We start from the raw sequence: 21,401 nt of genomic DNA on the forward strand, positions 1-21,401 counted from the left end.
CACACATAATCGACAGCTCCACGTGCTCTCACTCTATTTTTGGTACCGTTTCAAAAAGCAATGAAATGAAGACACCCAAACTTAACGATAAATTTTCGTCCGTTTTTACTGAAATGCAAAAATTAATTCCTCGTCGTATTTAAATGCCGTTTATTTTGACAGCACCCCGTTGACAGTCTGCTAACCCAGCGTAAACAGCAGCGCGCTCGCGCAGACGGACAGGTGTACGAAGGTAGGGAAAGTCTGCCACAAAGCTCGTGTCCATCCCGTTCCAATAACTGCGGGTGTACCTGTTCAGTTGCTTGTGCTGGCCAGGAGGAACGTTCAAGAAGGGAAGCGGAAAGGGTACGCGAACGCGAAAAAGGTAGGCAAACGATACCGCTACCCGTGCGAAGACGTAAAGTTGTTGAGCAAGAGTAACAGGAAAAAACAAGTGCGCGTCACTCGTTTCACATTAGCTGGAAAACAGCAATAGCGCAAGGGGAACGGAGAAAAGGTTTGCGAAAAACTTGAAGAAATACATTGAATACTGTTTAGAGTTGCCATACATTGTGGAAAAACGATTGAACGCGGTCTTGTGGTTTGGATTTTCATTTGCTTATTTTGCTTTCTTCATTATGGTGCATTTTAGATTGTTGCATTTCCGAGCTACTGATTTGTCGCGTACGGGGGCTCATCACCATCAGTGCATGCGAGTGGGAAAATGGAGCTGGACAATATATTTCTCAACAAGCTTCCCATCGTTGCCGCCACGGGCAGCGAGGGAGGAACGTGGAACCACTACGCGTTCATCGAGAGCACTTGGGGCGAGCGAAAAATTCTGCTGAAGATCATCGTCTTCAGTCCGCTGTACAACACACCGCTCAGCTTTCTGTCCGAGATTGACCACGAGGTGCTGCAGCAGACGGCAATACGATTAGAGAAACCGTGGGACAGCTTCCTGCAGGAGACGAAATTGGCCCTCTGCACGGAAGGTGGTGCGAACGGGTTCAATTACGCTGTCGAGGAAAACAACTTTGTATGGCGCAAAATCGTCGGTCCGAGCCTATCCTTTACGTACGGGTCCGTTATACTGCTGCGTTCGCAATGTCTTCTGTCGGATGTGCTGTCGAACTCGATCGCAACCCAGAACCAGCTGCGAAACGATGTGCAGCTGAAAAATAAGGTACTGCATGAGCTGAAGGAAGAGCACGAGGAACTGCTCGAGCTGCAGCGCCAGCAGGAAGAGGACAATCGACTGTATGAGATCGAGCTGATAACGAAGTGCATCAGTATACTGAACGAAAAGAAAGAGGTAATCAATCATTTGAAATTGAAGCTTGCCGAGGATGATGACGAGGAACCGGAAGAAGCTACCGATCAGCACCACGCGCCGGAGCAAATGCAGCAGCAGCAAAAGTATCATTCGCAGGCCTCAACCGATCCTGCCCAAGCTTTCTCCCAAGATGAAGCGAAATCATCTTCTCCCACCTCGGCCTGGGTTGATTTCAACGAATCAGAACCGTTCACATTGGACAGCATCAAGCACGACCCGGAGGAACATGGAGTGCTCCCGAAGCGAACTAAATACCAACCGTCGCATCGAAGTGCAACCTCTACTTCCGTCGGATGCACTTCGACCGTAACACGAAATCTAGCAGAAGATGAGGGCGAAAAACGTGGTCCTCCTGATACTCAGGAAGACGAGTTCTACAACAAAAACACTGAAGAACTCCTGCAGCAAATATGAAACGGATTATTTCTATACACGGATTTGGCTTTGTTCAAAAAAGCCCATACCCCACAGCTAGAACGCAGGGACAGAGAGAGACAAATGTTTAGATAAGTTCTAATCTTTTTCTCTTTTTTTCCCTTTTTCTATTGGTTCACTGTATATCAAGTAAATCTACAGACGTGTCATCAATATTTGACCCGGTCAGATGGTTCCCACATGGTTGGGATAGATTGCCCGCTAAATCTTCTCGTAATTTAACAATACGCTATTAATAACCTTATATGAAGTGTGTCATAGTGCAATGCAGTAACGTAGGATAAATGATGTGCCAATAATTAAAAAAAGGCCGTTGTCAGGCCACAAGCAGGAGGTGATCAAAATGCCCACTATATAACCACAGTCCGTACTCGATTTCGACTGATCCCCCAGTGAAGCAGATCTAGTTAAGCTTTTTGAGAGTATGCTTATGTTTTCTCTCTCCCCAGAAGAAAGGAATTTCTTTTTATTTAGGTTTAAATTATTTATTATTTTATTGCCGTTGTCTTAAGCATCCCATTTTTTTTTGATAATAAAATAAAAACGTATCTTCTAAGGTTTCGGCGTCTATGTATTTACTGAAAGGGAAGTGGTTTCGCTCCGTTCGGCCGTTATCGATATTACGCAAAGTTAATTGACAACTATGGAGTAACCATTCTACGGAAGTACAAATTGAAATTTCCTCGACATGTGGGTCGGGGATACGTAATTGTGAAAAAGTGTAAATATGTATCATTTGATTTTGCAGAAAAATGAAACTTTATTGAACTATTCATCCTACGGTGGTTTAAATTTTAAAAGCAAACATAATGTTGAAGGCAAAACAATGTTTCTGATGTATGAGTGGAAAAAATCTGCGTCAACCTATGAAAGTTACTGAAAATCACCAAAAACGGTGACACTTTTTTTGCAGAACTCGCGAATGAACAATATTGCTACGTGAAACTCTCATATAAAGAAGGTTCGATTGAACCTATGTAATCCGTTTACACGGAGCATTGAATTTTCTTTTGCTGCAGTTTTTAAATAACCTACAGCAAACACAGGAGGGAAGAGAAATTCTACTATATCTACTGGAATGTTAGAAGATTGCAAGTTAAATAAACATTTTGCGACCAGTTTCAAAGTTTCGCTTCCATGTTCATTTTTCGGTGCGCGATATAACATAGTTGGGTAGAGGTTTGATCAAATGTTAGGGAAAGTAAAATCCCACGCAGCTTATCACAACTACAACTGTCTTTAAGGATCGTGCAAAAATACATGAATTTACAATTAAAGCAGAAAAACTGAAGGTTGAGATTTGCCTATTCATAGTTGGAATTAATGTTTTTCAGACTTTGCACTTATCTGCAATTTTTTTATTTCTTCACATGTGCCCCTTACAAAGTTTACGATTCGTATTTTATCTATTGCTTCGAAGCAGTGTGTTCGTTTTACCTTTTTTATTTTAACTTTATATTTATTACCTTTCCCTTGCACGCTGTGGCCTTTTGTTATAAAAGATTTTAATTAAAGCGTACCAAACATCACACTTATTGAAGCATTATGCATAATGAGAAAGTTTGTTGTTCAAATGAAGGTGAAAAATGCAAAATCAACATTCCAGTAATCTTAGTGTTTAAAGTACAAGATTGAATTTCGAAAAAAATCAATCGTCCAACTTGTTTATTTTTCCATATTCTTCATAGCGTTTCCACTCACTGAGAAGAAGCGATCCACATTGATCTTACTTACACAGGATTTCTTTAGATTAAAACGTTGTTGAACGACTTTTCTGTTCTTTCCAACTTCCTTTCTCTTCCATGTATGCACAACATTTTCCAATTTCCTCTATTTATTATGTCTCTCATTAATGTTTCCTTTTTTCTATTTTGCACCACTACTGCACGCTACAGATGCTCGCATTCCACAGTCCAGCACTGAATTTTCCAAATATTCTGGGCGTGTGCGTGTGCTTGTTTGATACTTAGCTGTTCCAACGTAAGCATCGAATGAGCTTCAAAATTTTGCAATTCTTGGTTTATTATTGTTGATGTTGTTAGCTACGTTCTATGCTCACACGCCCATGCTGGCGTGATTTTACTTGCACAAATATATTGTTGATTTTTTCTTCTCGTTCTCACTTCTAACGGTTCCTAGGTGCAGCGGATGCTTTTCTTCCTTTCCCTCCAAAAACCGGTATGAATAATTAGTATAATGATAATAATAATTATAGTAGAACTATCAGCAAGAAGTGTGGGTGTTTGTTACGGCAACCTAACACGTGAATAAGAGAACATAAAACATCTACGCCCAGAAGTAAGCAATCTTTCAATCCCGCCAGCACCGTGTTGGTACTTAATAAAGAAAAGCAGCAAAAGAATTTGGTAGCTGGTGGTTGGCCGATATTTAGTTTTGCCTGCTACTTGTCTTGTTGGTTTGTCTCGATCTAATTGTATGCTACTTCGACTGCTGTTATTGTTGTGGAGGAGGTGGTAGTTGTGACGGTCGCGGTATTGTGTGATCGGTCATTTGTTTTGGGATGATAATCATAATCATAATAATAACTGCCGAACGTGGTCTGTGTGTTTGTATGTTAGTTTGAGTACAGATTGTTCAGCAACAGCCTGATTTCTGCTCCACATTGCGTCCTTTGTCGATCTTCACAGCACTCGGGGGATCAGCGGCACTGGACGGAGGTCCCACGCGATTCTTGATTTCGGCCGCCATGGTCATGAACGCTTGCTCTACGTTTGTAGCGTTTTTCGCCGACGTTTCCAAGAAAGGAATGCCCAGCTGATTTGCCAATTCCTACAAATAACGAAAATAAAAATAACATAAATAAACTTTTCAATAGCCGTCCTGCAACTGATGCTTTGTTACTGAATAACATATTACCCTATGCTGATGCTATAATTATGTATGTTTAAAAATGTAGTTTAAGTTTTTAATTTGATAAAAAGAAATTCGTTGTAGCATCGCAAAACTAAAAAAGAGCACCTAGAATTTATTCGGCAAAGCTATGATAAGAATGCGTACAACAAGCAAGCATGTATCAACCTTCAATTTTCAGTACACTCTTAACACACTACCCTAGTAGTACTTCATTACACGAACTATTTTTAAAAGTTATAAATATGTTCGATTAGAACACCTGCCGATGAATAAAATACCTAAAATGGTGTAGTAGTACGCCGTTTCCTCGAGCGAGTTCGAATAGTAAATATGTACTAACTGGTCCTGCTATGCACAATACAAACGTCTTTTAAGGGTAATGAGAAATAAGTCTAATACACCTTGAGGAATAGCATGGTTGATGATTATAACGGCAAAAAAGAACCTCTTAAAACCTAGCACCATTTAAAAAAAATTCATTTCAATTTGTCCGCATGTAGTTTTCTTCTTCGATCTTACCATGGCCGTTGTGGTGTCGACGCGCTTCTTCGTCTGCAGATCACACTTGTTTCCTACTAGCAGTTTGTTGACATTGTCGCAAGCGTAACGTTCGATTTCCTCCAGCCATTGTTTCACATTCTCGAACGAGTCGTGATCGGTACAGTCGTATACGACGATGATACCGTGTGCACCGCGATAGTAGGACGACGTTATCGTACGGAAGCGTTCCTGTCCGGCAGTATCCCACTGTGCCACGATGGAGAAAATAGATATGAATATGTGTTTTCTACTCCACGGAGCAAAAATTTCATGTTTCAACTTACGATCTGCAGTTTAATCGTTTTTCCATCCAGATCTATGGTTCTAATTTTCTACAAAAATGGAATGAATAGTTTAGATTTCGAACCCTGTAATGTTACAAGTGGTGATGGAGATAAACTTACAAAATCTACACCAATTGTGCTGATGTAACTTTCCGTATATGTATCATCCTAAACAGTCAGGGATGAAAAAAGTAAACAGTGCGTTATTTAGGTCCATATGGGAGCTTTTCACACGGTTGCAACAGCTACGGCTTGTGGTTGTTTTCCAAGCTAGCTACTTACGGCAAATCTTAGCAGCAGGCATGACTTTCCAACTCCAGAGTCGCCGATCAGCAACAGTTTAAACAAATAGTCGCTGCGGAAATCAAAATCGGAAATGTTAGACAGAGCAAATGAATGAAACAAGTGTTGACCCGAATTCCGGGAGCTGATAAAGTAGTAAGTTTGCATGAGAATCAACCGCCCCTAGAACGCATCAGAAAACATGATGAGTCATTTGCTGTTACCGAGCCATGTATATGAGAAAATGGAAAGATGAGTCGCAAACATCGTTCTCTTGGGAAGGTACGCAAGGAACCAATATTTCTTGGTTGGAAACAACGTACATAATTAGTTTCTTAATTGTGTTATTCTTAAATTCTTATTTACTTGTTGATCTAAAATATGATCGACAACGATCTTGTCAGACGTTTATGTTATTTCGTCTTTTTTCATCTTTAAATCTAGAAGCCATTGTCTAGTGTGACTCATTCTTTGCAACAGCAAAATGATTGCAAAGTATGCTTATTTGTTCATGTTATGAGACATGTAACACGCTTGGGCATTACACCAGCCCTTCTTTGTTTACTGTTGTGACAAAGGTCGGGAAACTGAGAATAGACGAATTAGCTCACCGAATACTTGGGATCGCATATAGAAATCACAAGTAGAATCCTTATGTGCTCCCTGCACTATCCTGTAACAGGATCAACATAGCGTAGCATCAGTTACTTGAGGGGTGGAACCGGGGGCAGTAGTTGTTCCCTTTCCCTGCGCTGTGGCAAAACAAATATTCCACACTCGATTCGATCTCTCGGACTAGGCAGTAACTTTTCGCGATTAGGATAAAAGAGCTTCGTCTCGCTCTCGCCAGCATTTTCTGGATATCACACGAATCAAAATCGATGAACGGTGAAACCGTTGTGCATTCGCTTTCTCCTTCTCGCACACTTATTTAGGGTGCGCTACATCAGCGGTGGGGCCCCCTTCCTGCTGCCCCGTCATGACGATGACGATGAGTACGACGAATCAAGACTCCAAGTTACAGGAGGTAGGGGGCGGGCATCGTGAAGAAGAGCAGGGCTCCGCGATAGCTTAGAAAAAGCTCGTGGCAGACGAAAGGTGGAATATCGCTACGTTCACTCTTATCGGCCAAGCAACCGAGACCCGGAATGCATTCTCAAACGTTCTACATCCGTTTTCCGTCGAGTTTCTTCTACGCCCAAGACCAGCGTTCGGCGATAGTTCTTTGTTTCCTGCTGCTGCAACTTTCGCAGCGCCGCAAAAATGTCCCCCCAATCAGCGAAACGAACGTATTGACGCAGCAGTGACGACGTATTGCTAACAAAATGGGTTGACCGTTTTCGAGGGCCCAGAACCCTACTTAATTACCACTTACTATTCGGGACTCATAGTGGATGCGGGAGTTCGTCTTCTTCACTCAGGTTTGCGTGTACGAACCGAAAAAAAACCCTGGCTTCACTTTATAATAAGCGCACTGGCTGCTGCGATTGCACGGTACTGATTTTTTCCTTCCAGCACACCAGATTACACACTGTCGTCGGGGCGGTCCCTAGAGTCGATGGACAGCGCCGTTTGCACTAGCGTTCGCTGGCAAATGTGTAAAGTAACTATCACAAGGTGGAATTTTACGGTAGACGTTTGTTTCTTCGCAACTAGGGAGCGCAGACGGACACCACAGCAAAATTAAATTGCTATGAAAATGTACACTTCCAAGTTTTCTCGATTCTTTCTCTCTTTCGCGACGACTGACACATCATCGAATGTGGACACACACACCATGCACGTAGCGCACCAACACCCACAAACCGCCTCTCGTCGCTACACGAAATCCGCAAAATGCTGTCAAAGTGGGCTGTCAGACGAATTTTTTGACAGCTATAGTAGAAATCATTTTGGTCAATAAACAATTCGTCACCAGAGGAGCGCAACTTATCGAAATGTTGTCACAATATGTGGAAGAATTGGAACAGGTATTTTTGTTTTGTTACGGAAAATATGGGAATGTGCTTTAATTTCACCCGTGTTACAGGATCCTTTCGAGGTGGAGGAATTTATTGAGCGGTTGTGCTGGCGAACGAACAACGAAATTGGTTCAGATCAGTTTGACCCGGACCTGCTGTATGAAACTTTTGTCGAAACTATTAAGGACATGAAGATCCTGCAGGAACGGCAGCAGCGCAAATGTGACAAGCTAGAAGAAGCACTGAAGGAAGAGCAGGCCATCTTCGTTAAGGCTATCGATAAGTTCGTAGCCAAACACCAGGTTTCGGTCGATTACTTTCATCAGTTAGATGAGAAAATCAACTCGGTGGCTGGAAAGGTAATCCACCTTGGGGAGCAGCTCGAGAACGTAAATAATCCAAGGAGTCGAGCCGTGGAGGCACAGCTGCTGCTGAACCATATGACCGAGTTTCTTACACCGGGCCCAATCGTGAACGATATCTACAGCGACAAGACCAAACTGTACGAGGCGGCCGATATTATACAGAAACTGTTCCAAATATCGCAAGATCTACCGGCGCAACGGTTTGCAAACGCGAAGAAGAAGATCGAATCCAAGTACGACGACATCGAGATGCAGCTGATCGAAGAGTTTGCCACAGCACAGAAGACGGAGAACATCGAGCGGATGAAGGAACTTTCGGATATACTTTCCCAGTTTAAGGGCTACACGCAGGTGATCGACGTCTACATAGAACAGAGTCAAGCGACGACCTACGGTGGGAGGGATGTGTTCGAGGGCATTGTTCCGATGTGCCACAAGCACTATAAAATCATCCAGCAGGTGTTCAGCGCTCCAGACAAAGTTATCAGTAAGTTCATTCTGAACATTTACCAGCTGAAGATCAATCAGTTTGTGCAGACAAAACTGGATGATCGTAAGGACGAGCATAAGTATCTCAAAACCCTCTCGGAGCTGTACTCGCGCACGTTGAAGTTGAGTGCAGAGTTGCAAGACTTCTTCAAAGGTTCCGACGATGATCTACTGCAGAAACTGACGGCAAACATATTCGACCGCCATTTGGCCACATACATCGAGGTGGAGAACCGCACGCTGGATGGAAAGTGTCAGGTGGAGTTGAAGAAATTTTACGAGAACAAAAATCACCAGAAAAAGCAAATCGAACGTTTCCAGGAGCTAAGGCGCGACATGCAAGCGCTGATTGGAGCCCGGGCTAACATAAACATTGCTCAGATTGAGGATTATGGTGGAGAAACTTTCCTGTCGGAGGAACTGGCCATCAATCTACTGCAGCAATCGTCGCACGCGTTCGAAAGGTGTTGTTTGTTGTCGAAGGAAAACGATCTACCGCGCAATATTTTGAAGCTGACGGACATTTTGTTGCGGTATCTTCTTCACGAACACTGCGATTACGCGCTCGATCTTGGACTTCAAGCGATCCCAATAGCTGAGTGCAAAAGCGTACCACAAATCTACTTTTTCGATGTTGCCCAAAAGTGTAACGCGATCGTACATCTGCTTGAGAAGACCTACAATGCCAGTGTCATGCCTAACGTGATTGGAACGCCGCAGTACACGGATTGTATTCAAAAAAAGCGATCCTACCTGGAGACGGTGGAGAATAAAATTGAAACGGGATTGGAGCGTACGTTAAATGCAATCTTCGGATGGGTCAAAACGTACCTGGCGAGCGAGCAGAAAAAGTCCGATTTTAAACCGGATACCGACGTTGATACGGTTGCATCGAACGCCTGTCTGGCCGTGGTGCAATACTTGAACCCGTTGATCGGGCTAATCCAGAAAACAATCGATGGAGAAAATTTGGCTGCCGTTTTGACCGAATTTGGCGTTCGGTACCATCGGGTGATCTTCGAACACCTGCAGCAGTTCCAGTACAACACCGCTGGTGCCATGTGTGCTATTTGCGATGTTAACGAGTACCGGAAAAGTGCCCGCGTGCTGCAGAGTCCTCTAGTGACACAATTGTTTGATGTGCTGCACGCTCTATGCAATCTGCTGCTGGTCAAGCACGAAAATTTGCAGGAAGTATGTGGAGGAGAAACGTTAAACTATCTCGATAAGTCGGTGGTGATGAATTTCATTCAACTCCGAAGTGACTACAAAACGATTAAAATCTCCAACTCGCTGAAGGGTATATCGGATCAGAGAATCGTGTGAATGGAACCAACGTATCCACGGTGGCCATATGGTAAGTCTTGATCAGTAAAACGATCCATTATTATACTATGAAATGTATTAGAATCCTTTTTAATATAATAAATCCACGAATATATATTAACATAATTACATTTCGCGTGTACTTGAACAAATGTTTACAATTTCACAATTTGGAAATGGAAAAACGTGTACATTTAAGGTTAACCCCATGATGATACCCGTGCAGTCCACAGTTATTTCATTTAGAGGGACCGTAAAAAAATACTAAATGGCGTTATTGGTATACTAAGTTACATTTCCATGCTGTTCTAGATAGTTTTAAAATAGTCATTTATTTCATTTTTCAAAGATCCATATTCCATAAACTATTTTACTGGACGATTTTAAAACATACCATATGAAATATTCGGCGTCGACGCTCATTAACATACACAAATTATAGGTGGGTCTGATCGTTTACGGTTAGAGGGATTAAATGTGGCTAAATGATGGGCAAGGAATATAAATATATATTAGTGGATAAATATAAACGTTAGAAATCAAACAATTCGCCCCTAGAAACTTATCTAGGCTTTTGCTGATTATGGGGCGTTTCGTTCCGGCATATTTCATGTGGTGAGCTCACAATTGTTCAAAGAACTGTCGCTTATCGACCTTCGCTCCCTCATTGCACGGGGAAGTGTAATCGAAGTTGTACATTGAGGGTGTAAGCAATCGATTTAGCGGCGATAAGCATCATTGAATTAATGCCAATGTTGAATGTTTATCCTTGTTGTAGTTGCAGTTTGAGGATCAATTAAAAGAAGTTCTAAAAGGTTTTCCGACGTAAATAACATCTTTATAACCATATTATTGATATGTTGGTAACCAGCAAGATGATATATTTTCACTATTATAGTGATTTACTTTATAGAAGAAAATTAATATGAATCTTATTATATCGTTGGTGCATGTACAGCAGTTAAATGTTACTTAGTGAAAGATAGGCTGATCGCAGGTTATTTTTAACTGAAGATTGGATATTTTGAAAATTTCATTTGTTTTATGAGGTGATCTTTTCAAACACTTGAGCGCACTTGCGTATGAAGTGCAAATAAAATACATTTAGCACTACGCAATATGATTCAATAATGCTAAGAAAACAATAGGGGAAAAACATATTTAATATTTACATAATCGATGCTCTTCAGTACTGTTTGTTAAACCGATTTTTTATATAATCTTCAACTTTCTGGGGTTTCCCTTATTCAACCGTACTTACCGAGGCGAAAAATATGAATGAATCACGGGATGCAAACACGTTTCATTATTTGCTCTTAGTTAGATTTCACTTTATTGTATGCATAATTTTGCTCACACCATGCAACCTCGTTCTCGATTTTTATTGCCGCTTTTATAATACAATCGTGTTTGTAATCCAATCCACGTATCGATCGACCTTTGTGTAAACACCAGGCCAGCCGGCCTGTCCGCACGGTGTTGGTCCGAACGAAACCAACCCGATCAAGTACCAATACTGGAGACCGGCGGCCGTATGAGTTCCAGTCAGCGGACCACCGGAATCACCCTGGCAGGAATCTTTGCCAGCCTCTCCGCCGGCACACAGCTGCGACGGTTGTAGCAGCACCTTTTCCTTCTGGTACACCTGATTACACGTGTCCAGCCCGACCCCATCGACGGCGACTTTCTGCTTGATGTTACTGAAGCGTGCCGTAGCAGTACGGCCCCAGCCCGCTACCTGCATCCGGATTCCGACGTAGTCGCGCGTCTTCAGGCTCTCGTGCATCGGCAGGCAAATGGGTTTGATGAAGTCCGAATAGGCCACCGCGTTTTGTAGTCGAAGCAGGGAGATATCGTTATACTGCTCGAGAGAGTTGGGATCGTACTGGGGATGCGGAATCTTTTGCTCGATCGGCACATCGATCGGTGGCGGTGCACAGTCCACGTCGTCACCCATGCCTTCGCAATCCTCGGTCGTCGAGGTATCCCATTCGCCCAGTCGTACCTCGGCACTGTAAAGATGTGGATGTGATTATATGAGATAAATGTGCCTCGTAAAGCGGAGCAAACTTTGCTTCCAATGTGCAGGTATTTTGGAAATCTTCCCGATGCCAGGTAGCTTTTAACAAGGATTGCTAACAATGGCAGCGAATCAAACGGTTTCATAAACGGTCTGGTAGACTAAAGGCCAGTTTGAAGAATTCTTTGTAAAATTATGTAGCCTAAAAGCATAAAATGTACTCGAGGTGCAAACATAAAAAACAGTGAGAACGAGGACTAATGGATAAAATGTTAAAAGCTTGCTGCTAATTAAAGTAGTGCTTGTATAAAAAAATCCTCGGCAGTCTGAACGATCACAACGATCCCCCTTTAACATATTATCCAAATAATGTTACAAAAAAAACATCGCGGGAGAGTACATAAAGTGGAAGTATGATGATATTCACTCACAGATTCCAAGTAGCCGGTATATCTCTGCCATTTACGCAGTGTGATGCCGTTAGGACGTAGCGATCGTTTATGAGCACACCTCCGCAATGAAATCCGAAAACGTTGTTTGCTGATAGGGAAAAGTAAAGAAATGAAAAAAAAATCAACGGCAACAATCACGTCACTGATCTCCGACCCGATGTGTACGTGAGATCGCCGGTTCGCACCGCTGCGCCGTGTACTTACGTTTAGCGTATTTTAGCAGCGCTATCCATGGGAATTCATCGATGCGCGTATTGACACCGCCGAAGATGCGATCGCTCGTCTGAATGCCGCATTGTCCCGGAGTCGGCAACAAGCCGGATCCAACGCGAACGGGCGCCGCCACCAGCCCATCGGTGCAGCAAACCAGGGGATGATTCGTCTCTGCGGACCAGCCGCACTGGGAGCGTTGAAGGAAGCCGACGTCGGCGGCGAGTAGGGGCTTCTTTTGGATCAGCGTGTACAAGGTGTTGCAGTTCCGCAGGAGTATACACTGACCTGGCGCACCGTCGGGTGATTTACATTCCTCTGTGAACCGTGAAATCGTGATGAATATTGTAAGCTTAGCAATTCATATTTGCATCGCAGATGTGCAGGAACCGATCCGCTTGACAAGTGATTCCATGAAGGGCTGCTTGGTAGTAGAGTGTCCGGCCTTCTATCACGCTCGATTCCTAAACAACCCTAAGGTCACCAGAAAGCGTACGGAGATAACCGGCAACTACACTTACGTGCGACGGACGTTCCAAGCACCAGCAGGATTAGGAAGGCTGCCAGCTCCAAGTGATACAGCCGACGATTGAAAGCCTGGATGCCCATGGCCGTTGAAAGCATGCGTTTTCTACAATAGGATACAACTGACAATACTGTCGACCTCGCGGACTAGTTCGTTCGGAGGTCTCTGAATGACTAACAATCTCTGTCGCTTCGATTACCCGCACTACAGGGTAGTAGAACTGCATTCGAAGCAAGATCCCCGCGATCCTCGTTTTCAGGGAGAGAGAGAGTGCTTCAAAGAGAGATAGCAGAAAGACGAGAGCCAACAAGGAACCGCGGGCGGTGCATAACAACTCGCGAATGTTTGAATCAATCGTCTCGGATCGCCCTCGCGCTACGATCGCGAGGCTCTCTTTCATGAGCAAAGAATTTCCGCAATAGACAAAATTATATAGCGATGATCGTCGGTAGTGTCGGAGCCCCAGTTCTCGCCGGCATCGGAGGGCAGGAATACATTATCGGGATAGGGATTCCCAAAGTAATACATGACGTTTATCTGTGCTGCGCTTGAAACAATGATAGCTCATCGTGAATGAAGCAGTATTTGATCTTTATAATTGGAGGAACTTCCAGTTTTGTTTCTTTTTTCAATCCAGTAGTGTCCCTCCGGCGGATCACCCATCTAAATCAATCTAAATGACGACAGCGATGAACCGTAGATCCTCTCCTTTTTGGCCAGTGTTGTTTGGATACGGTACCGGTTTGATGTGATAACTGGTTTTCTGCATTCGAATGTCTTTGTGCTGCGCGGGTTTCGGAGCGCGGCGAAGGTTATCCAGCGCTTTGAAACATCCCCGCTGATGGTTTATGCATATGTTTTTGTGCGTGTGCGTATGTGTGAGAAGCAAACAAAACACAATTTTTTTTTGTAACCAACAATACCGACGATCCTCTGGTCCAGCGGGCGCTATCAGCAAAATTTGCCGGACGCCAAAATACGAACGAAAGGGAAGCAGGGCATGGCTTTGGCTGAAGGTGAACGTCGGTCGTCGAGAACGAATTGCTTCATCAGGTGGAACAGACACATTAAAAAACAAAACAAAAAAAAAAATAATTAAAATCTTTTTAAACGTTGCTCGTAGCGCCACCTAGTGCTCGCTAGTCGTACCCGAGATCCAAGATCGTGCGATCATGCTGAGAGCTGTTGAGATAGAAAAATGAAAGACAAATTTCAATCTGCGAAAATAAAAAAGGACTTAAACAATACGGAACCAAGTCAAAGAATGGCGGCAAAGAAATCGGAGAGTTAAATAAAACAAAACAACCGGCGTCACACTATTCAGTCATGGATTGTATTGGAATTTCACTAGGTTTCAACTGCCCCCGTGTAGAACGAAGAAAAACAAAAATCATGCATCGCTTACGAAGCTAATGAGAAAAAACCCCATTTTATGTCGGCACCCTGCCTTGCCGATGCCTACACCATCCTTCCCGGCCTGTCGTGGCGCGTCACAAAACACAAACGACGACGGCAACAGCTAGCGCATAATGTTGGCCAATATCCACCCGATGTACGAAGAAATGCGTGTGTAGACGCCCGGGAAGTTCGAGACGCCGCACGTTCGCGGTCCAAAGGACACAAGCCCGAGTAGCACGAACCGGTCACGGTTTGAGATGGCCTCGTTCATCAGCGGGCCACCCGAATCACCCTGGCACGCGTCCCGGTTCTCCTGACCCTGGGCGCACATTTGGTTTCCGGACACAATGATGGGGACACGCGAGTTCACACTATAGCGCGCGTACGCGTTGGCACATCCGGCCGTATCCACGATCGGCAGCCGCAGCCACTGCAGTGTGGGACTCGGGGTGTTACTTCCTGCAAGAAGATGAGCATGAGAGTTAACGGACGAATCCTGATTGAATGCCAACGGATCTACTTACTGTTGCTAGTAGATCCCCAACCGGCGATTATTCCCATCTGTCCGGTGAGGTTGAGCGCGTAAGGCGCATACTGGTCGGTTGGTAGGCAGAGTGGACTGATGATGTTGTAAGTTTCCGTCGTCTCCCGCAGTTTGACTAGCGCAATGTCGTTGGCGTACTTGGGCGTATCGTAGCTTTCGTGCGGCAGGACGCGTTCGATCTCAAAGTCCTGAAATCGCGTACTGCACCGTGTGTCTGTGACGGCATTGCACTCAAGATCACCCAAACGAATGCTGGTTCTGATAATAGAAAGAATGAAGGAAATTAAATAAGTTGCGATAGAGACATAAATATGAGTGAAACAATTATGTGGTTTAGAATATTTCTGAACTAAAAATGGACAGTGTATTCGTTGAAAAAACGATATTTTTTCCGATATAAACAAAATGTTACCGTATTTAAATATAATAACATAACACGCTTGTATATTTTGCCGTCCCTCCTAAGAACGTCAGTGTAGGGAAGCAAAATGTAGCTCTTTATCGACAGTGAAAGTAATTTATTTTTATCGATATGGTTTAACTGAAGCATACCTCTTAAAGTCCATTTTTTTAAGTTTTTATCCGAATCAAAAATTTTTTGAGAATTTTAGAAAATTTTACAAAAATACATGCAGATTATGAAAGCCTTTCAACACTCTTGAACTTTTCATTTACAGACTAATTAAATTCTTTAAGTTTTACTTGAACTGAACTGAACGTAATGTTTATGGTCATACGAAACATATTTGGGTGGTGATTTATATAAACGATGATTTTAAGATAAAACACGCATATCAAATAATAAAAAAACAAAAGTAATCCTTTACTGTATTTTAAATGCATTGTCGAACAATTTTCAAAGGACAAGCAAATTGAACGGACGAGAAGTTATTGCAAACAATTTTCCACTGCTAAATAAACTTAGTTGGATAGGGACTACTGACTAGATGAATTTACTAGTTCAATAGGCATTTCAAACCAGTAAATACGTAGTTGCATTATACTTATACCTACACTACAACTTCGTATATTTGTCAGGATACCTACAGTTCAAGTTCGTCGATGAGATTCGTGACACAGTGAGCCACTGTGATGACATGGCGATTGGTTATCAGCGACCCGGCGCAACGATAAGTGACTCTTCCGGAAGCTAAAGGAATAAAAAGTTTGTTTAATAAACTTAAATAACGATACCCCTTCCGTTTATCTTTTACGCCACGTACTTCGATTCCGGTACGCCAGCCGGGCCATCCACGGGAACTGTCCGGGAACTTCTGTTTCTCCGCCAACGATGCGTGTGTTGACCGACAGGCCACAAAGTGCTGCATTGATCGTTGGCCGATCGGGAACCACCGTTGGAAGCACCGTGGTTATGAGCTCCGTTGTCGTCGGTGGTAGATCCGTTGTGGTAAAAGGCGGGATCGTGGCTTCAGCTAGACGATTTTCGCCTAAAACTACGCCAGGGCGTCTCGTCGTAGTGGTACGCCTACGCATCACGGGCGCAACGTACGGTTTCGTGGGCCGTGGTACCGCATCGTGCGGGTAAATCTCCGGTGGACAGTTCTTCATCGTTTTCGGATCCTCAAAGCCGACGATGGCGTTACTGATGTGCGGTTTCTGGTTCCACCAACCGGCAGCTTCAACGCGCGGTGGTTTGTTGGTCGTGGTTGTCGTGGTGGGTTGGTTTCTTCGCTTTCCGGTTTCCACCGTTGCCGGGACGTACTTGAAGCGTTCCCGCGACCACAACTGTCCACCGTCCGATTTCCGGTTTGTGTAACCCTCGTCCCAGCCGATGCCGTCATGTTCCTCTTCTTCAGAAGAATGGTGCCGATTGTGGGTGTTTCCCACCTCCGAAACGTCGTCCCGCAACCAGCTGTCGTCGTGCGGACAGCAAATATTGGGCTCGTTGTCCGTACCGTAGCCGCAGGCGAGTTGCTTGAGCTTGGAGTTAAAGTTCCCGTAGCTCGACTTGGGCGTCTTGAGCATTTCCAGTATCTTCGTGCAGTATCGCAGCTTTGTGCAGCTGCAGTTGATGGTACCGGACGAGGCGGGAACACTGTCCGGTATTCGCGTCCGGTGATGTTCCACGCGCTGATTGAACTGATACACCTGTGTCGGTGCTGCGTAACCATTGTAGTCGTAATAGTTGCCCCAAGGATTGGCTAACACTGCAACAGAAGAAAGTAGAAAGAAATGAAGATATTTTCTCGAAAATACCCGAAACTTGCACTCGTAGAACAGTTTACATTGAGCTACGTGTATTTGTGTGAAGATATAAGAACTAAGACGCCGGCACAGGTGAAATAGATTACAGCCTGATCGGACGTATACGAAGCTGAACGGTCAAGGTAACACCAACAGAACTCTACGGCTGCGAAGGGCAAGCGCCAAGGAACTCCAACATCTGAGCCGTTATGCTTGGTTTCGGCTGTGATGTAAATCCGTTTCCCTTGGCCGTTGTTTCTTTCTTTTTGCCTCTGCTGCAGACAACACGGTTGGCTAATGGATTTTTGCAATTGCGATGGCCTATAGTTGAAGGATCAACGGGAGGGAAAATAAGGTTTCTGGCTGTAAATTAGATGCAGGCGATTGCCGTCCGCCAGTCGGGCGATCGCTCGAGATCAATTAAGTGAATCAAAAACCCATGCACATATACACACTCAAACCAGTAATCGCAACCAGTAAACCAGTAAACACAAATCTGCGATCGGATAACGAACTTGCCCGTGGTGGTCGCGATGCCCAAAAGGTGCAGAAATATCCAAGTTCACCCACAAGGTCACTGGCCATGGGCGAACCCGTTTGAAAGTAGTTAGCCCGGCTGGTTCGAGAACAGGCATAAAATATATTAAACAAACAGGTTTTTGATGTAACTGAGCAAAACTAAACGGTAGTGATAGTGCTTTGGTTACCATCTTTAAGAACTGATCTACGCTAACGAGCGCAAGAATGGGGAGGGTTGGAACGGAGTATCGCACCGTCTGATCCCGGATGGTAAAAATATGTATGTAGTTAAAACTATATTCATAGCTGAAGCTATATAGCTATTTATACAATACCCGTTTTGAAGATTGTTATATTTGTCTTTATTTTAAAGTAGATAAATTCTTTAAAGAATTGTTAGAAACGGCCTTGATATAAAAACAGGCAAACTCATCCAGTTTCACAAAACAGCAAAACGATTAGCTGATTGATGATTAAACTGTTTTTTTACTAATTAGATTTCTATTTAGCAACGGTCGTACGGATGGAATTTTTCGATCACATTGTTTTGACTCGATCGCAACAAAGTAGTAAATCACAGCCAATTAACTTTATAATAAAACGGTCACTCATGATGGGGTCTGTCCGTTCGTTTAGAATGGCGAAGTATTGTTTTTCCCAAAATCAAAACCCAAACATATCCCGAGCTAACCTGTCCAAACTAGTCAAACTGGAAACTAGAATCATCAAAAAATGTACTTGTTGGATTAATTTATGATGATAATTCATGACAGTTTCATAAAACAGCAAAACGAAGAGCTGATCGATGATTAAGCTGTTTTTTATTATTAGATTTCTGATTAGCAACGATCGTACGGAGGGATATATTGTTACGATACGATCAAATTGTTTTGACTCGATTGCAATAAACCAGTAAACCACACTCAATTAACTTTATAATAAAACTGTTAGTCATTTTGGGGCCTACCCGGTCGTCTAGAATGGAACTTTTTCATATGACAAATTATTGTTTTTCCCAAAATCAAAACCCAAACATAACCCGGGCTAACCTAACCAAACTAGCCAAACTGGAAACTAGAATCTTAAAAAAATTTACGCGTTGGAATAATTTATGATAATTTCATGCAACAGAGCCCGTTTCACTACCGGCTTTGCCATCTGCGCTGCTAAAGAAAGGTTCGTCGCTTGGGTAATCCCCGCCCAAGTCTTTCGTTGACAAACGGTGGATGATAATAATTTTTCACAATCACAACACGGTTTGCTGACTTTTCGACACTGTTCGCGGGACGTGCGTCGCCAGAGCACACACATCATATTACGCTATATCGCTCAATTTATTTACCGTCCAGCCTGGTTCCACCGAAGTCACCGAGATCACTGAAGCGAACCAGAGCACACGGTTGGGCTGTAGCCACACGTCTTCGCGTGGATTTACGCTTCCAGTTTCACTTTTCAATTCATTTTTTCATTCGATTGCATCCACCGGTGCAGCCGGAGACGCACGTGGCGAGCCGATTGAACGCGATCGCCACGGCGTACTTCACGGCGTACAAACAACAACTCACTCATCTGTTGCACTCACCGTCGTTCAGAATCGCCGTCAGCGTCAGCACGACGATCGGCAAACTGGGCCGACCGATTCTGCACTGCATGATGTCCTTTCTTACGGGGTTGTCCTCCCTCCCGTTTTGCCTTCCGTTTACGGTCCGCGCGAGTCTCACTTCAGCCGGTGAGTGGCCGAATCGACCGGGCCGACACCGTTCGATTCCGTTTCCCCACGAGTAACCTTGACTTGCTTCACTGCTGTTGCCCACTTGCCACAGTTTTCCAACAAACCGCCGCCGCGCTACGCCGTGTGATCTTGGCGCATACGCAATTCTCGCTCGAAAGTACAGAAGAGTGGCCACTTATTCACGTGTTTATTTTCTTCTTTCGTTTGCGGTGCGCTGTATGATCACATGCTGGAGGGCTTTCGTAGCAGTTCACACAATTTTAACAATCCGGCTCATAGAAGATCAACAGCTTGTTTGATTGAGCGCAAGGGGGCTCGTTTTCGATGCACTTTTACTCGATGTCGCACGTTTATAGTGACTTATGATCTTCCGACTGGCCCTTGAATCCCTTTCGAAAGTTTCCCATTCACCATAATTGATGCACGTCACTTCACAGCACGATAAAATTGGCCCTTTGCTGGAAAAAGCGGGATTACAGAGGCTCGAATTGTTCACTTCAGTTCGGACGGTCCTACCTTGGTCCGCCGCGCAATGTTCAATTCGCTATTGTTTCACTACGACTGTCGATCAACGAATGACGAACGCGTGCAAGACCATGTGGACCACCAGCTTTCCCGCGCACAATCCAACAACGCCCGATCGGACACCCCGTTTATATAGTGGAACTCAACAGTTGGCGTCGTGAGTTACTTGCGTGCAGATCTTAAGACTCTCGAGTCTTCAGCGCACGCGTTAGGCCGCGCGAATTCGCGATCGTCAAACTACGTTTGTTTGGGTTTTAGTGCGTTCAGTTCGGTGCCGTTCAATTTTGGTTTGCGAACCGTGGGGGATCAGCGGTTGAACGGAAGCCTAGAGACACATACAGCTGCACACACCCAGCAGGAAGGACCTAGGCCTGTGATGGGGCTCGACTAATCGGCGCTACTTTGAAACCGAGTGAAACAGCGAGTGATCATCGTGGTCGCATCACACGTCAAGGAAAATCCGAACCGAACAACACCAACAGCCCATCCGCGATTGACCGTGAAATGTTCGGCGTAGCAAAAGAAAATGAGTTTATTCAACTGCTGAGTCATGGGTCGCCATTCTTGTGGCGATCGGCAGTGATTAACGCACCGCTATCACTTACGATCGCGAGCGCGGGATCTTGTTTTAAAGTCCGGGAATCCCGCAGTCACCTGTAGGCACCCAACCTGGGACGTCTGCAGGTACCAACGCGGGTGGATTCGCGATCCCATCCATTTTGTCGGCTGAGTGTCGGAGTTTCCGGAATCACTGGCTAGGAATGTTGGTCCGATTTTTCCGCTGATCTTCTGCTGCGGCGTCTGTTTGTACGCTTGGCTGCAGAGATCGTATCACCGAAAACCCCCATTGCATACGTCTGCCAGAGTGTTAAACTGCTAATCGTGAACCTATCCTTGAACCGTTAACCTTAATGCAAACAAACTCGTTTGTTCTCGCGGGTGAGGTTAAACCGACGAGTAAGGTACCGAGGGAGGGCCCAAATGGAGGCCACCAACGCATTCTTGACTCATCGTATCATTTGTTAAACGGCTGGGAAAGCTAGTAGCGTCTGGTGCTCTCGAGGCTGTTGCTAGCATTAGCCTATACATGCATGCTGTTTAAGTTCGCGCACGAATTGTAGGCTCGTCGCAACTTGATACCTAGATTAGATGATCCTGCGGTAGATTGTATATTTGAGGGTCGTGCAAGGGTTGCCGCTTACTAGACTTTTCCATGTACTGTCTTTGTCCTTTGCCTAGACATGGAAATTTTAAGCAAACCGCCTTTATTACGATACCTAGGATTCATCGCAAAATTATAAATTCAACCCGTCAACGCCTTGAGAGTTTAACGTGTTTTTTAAAGGATTTCTTTTGCTCTATTTTTTTAGAGCACACGTGCTAGTTCTTAAAAATCAGT

The 21,401-nt window shown here is 44.2% G+C and overlaps 4 protein-coding genes across 4 annotated transcripts; 2 read left to right on the forward strand and 2 right to left on the reverse strand.

Annotated features, from left to right (window-relative positions):
- The first annotated feature begins 318 nt into the window (after positions 1–318).
- Positions 319–2,688, forward strand: LOC131289788 (uncharacterized). The gene is made up of 2 exons (XM_058319099.1): positions 319–496; positions 632–2,688. The coding sequence occupies exon 2, from the start codon at positions 704–706 to the stop codon at positions 1,727–1,729; it is 1,026 nt and encodes a 341-aa protein (XP_058175082.1). The 5' UTR covers positions 319–496; positions 632–703; the 3' UTR covers positions 1,730–2,688.
- Positions 2,689–3,037: 349 nt separating this feature from the next.
- Positions 3,038–7,122, reverse strand: LOC131289790 (ras-related protein Rab-1A). The gene is made up of 6 exons (XM_058319101.1): positions 7,106–7,122; positions 5,731–5,803; positions 5,569–5,616; positions 5,449–5,496; positions 5,144–5,371; positions 3,038–4,540 (listed from the first exon to the last, which is right to left on the reverse strand). The coding sequence occupies exons 1-6, from the start codon at positions 7,117–7,119 to the stop codon at positions 4,346–4,348; spliced, it is 606 nt and encodes a 201-aa protein (XP_058175084.1). The 5' UTR covers positions 7,120–7,122; the 3' UTR covers positions 3,038–4,345.
- Positions 7,123–7,667: 545 nt separating this feature from the next.
- On the forward strand, positions 7,668–9,965 carry LOC131289784 (exocyst complex component 5). The gene is made up of 2 exons (XM_058319094.1): positions 7,668–7,700; positions 7,760–9,965. The coding sequence occupies exons 1-2, from the start codon at positions 7,668–7,670 to the stop codon at positions 9,869–9,871; spliced, it is 2,145 nt and encodes a 714-aa protein (XP_058175077.1). The 3' UTR covers positions 9,872–9,965.
- A 1,285-nt stretch (positions 9,966–11,250) lies between these two features.
- On the reverse strand, positions 11,251–19,397 carry LOC131285009 (transmembrane protease serine 9). The gene is made up of 9 exons (XM_058313869.1): positions 19,328–19,397; positions 16,245–17,189; positions 16,069–16,171; positions 15,002–15,279; positions 14,604–14,936; positions 13,075–13,209; positions 12,548–12,871; positions 12,323–12,431; positions 11,251–11,883 (listed from the first exon to the last, which is right to left on the reverse strand). Exons 1-9 carry the CDS (start codon positions 19,395–19,397, stop codon positions 11,265–11,267), a joined length of 2,916 nt encoding a protein of 971 aa, XP_058169852.1. The 3' UTR covers positions 11,251–11,264.
- Positions 19,398–21,401: the final 2,004 nt, after the last annotated feature.

Source organism: Anopheles ziemanni, chromosome 3, assembly GCF_943734765.1.
Source record: "Anopheles ziemanni chromosome 3, idAnoZiCoDA_A2_x.2, whole genome shotgun sequence".
Classification (NCBI taxonomy): Eukaryota; Metazoa; Arthropoda; class Insecta; order Diptera; family Culicidae; genus Anopheles; species Anopheles ziemanni.

What these genes read in the sequence shown, in the direction of transcription:
- LOC131289788 (XM_058319099.1), top strand. Translation starts at nt 704, where the DNA reads ATGGAGCTGGACAATATATTTCTCAACAAGCTTCCCATCGTTGCCGCC.
- LOC131289790 (XM_058319101.1), bottom strand. An exon ending in GCACAATTGGTGTAGATTTT is followed by an intron (nt 5,497 to 5,568) that starts GTAAGTTTATCT and finishes CCATTTTTGTAG; the next exon opens with AAAATTAGAACCATAGATCT. An exon ending in TCGACACCACAACGGCCATG is followed by an intron (nt 4,541 to 5,143) that starts GTAAGATCGAAG and finishes CGTTATTTGTAG; the next exon opens with GAATTGGCAAATCAGCTGGG.
- LOC131289784 (XM_058319094.1), top strand. Translation starts at nt 7,668, where the DNA reads ATGTTGTCACAATATGTGGAAGAATTGGAACAG. An exon ending in ATGTGGAAGAATTGGAACAG is followed by an intron (nt 7,701 to 7,759) that starts GTATTTTTGTTT and finishes CCCGTGTTACAG; the next exon opens with GATCCTTTCGAGGTGGAGGA.
- LOC131285009 (XM_058313869.1), bottom strand. Translation starts at nt 19,397, where the DNA reads ATGCAGTGCAGAATCGGTCGGCCCAGTTTGCCGATCGTCGTGCTGACG. An exon ending in GACGGCGATTCTGAACGACG is followed by an intron (nt 17,190 to 19,327) that starts GTGAGTGCAACA and finishes CTTCTGTTGCAG; the next exon opens with TGTTAGCCAATCCTTGGGGC. An exon ending in ATACCGGCTACTTGGAATCT is followed by an intron (nt 11,884 to 12,322) that starts GTGAGTGAATAT and finishes ACATCTTTACAG; the next exon opens with TGCCGAGGTACGACTGGGCG.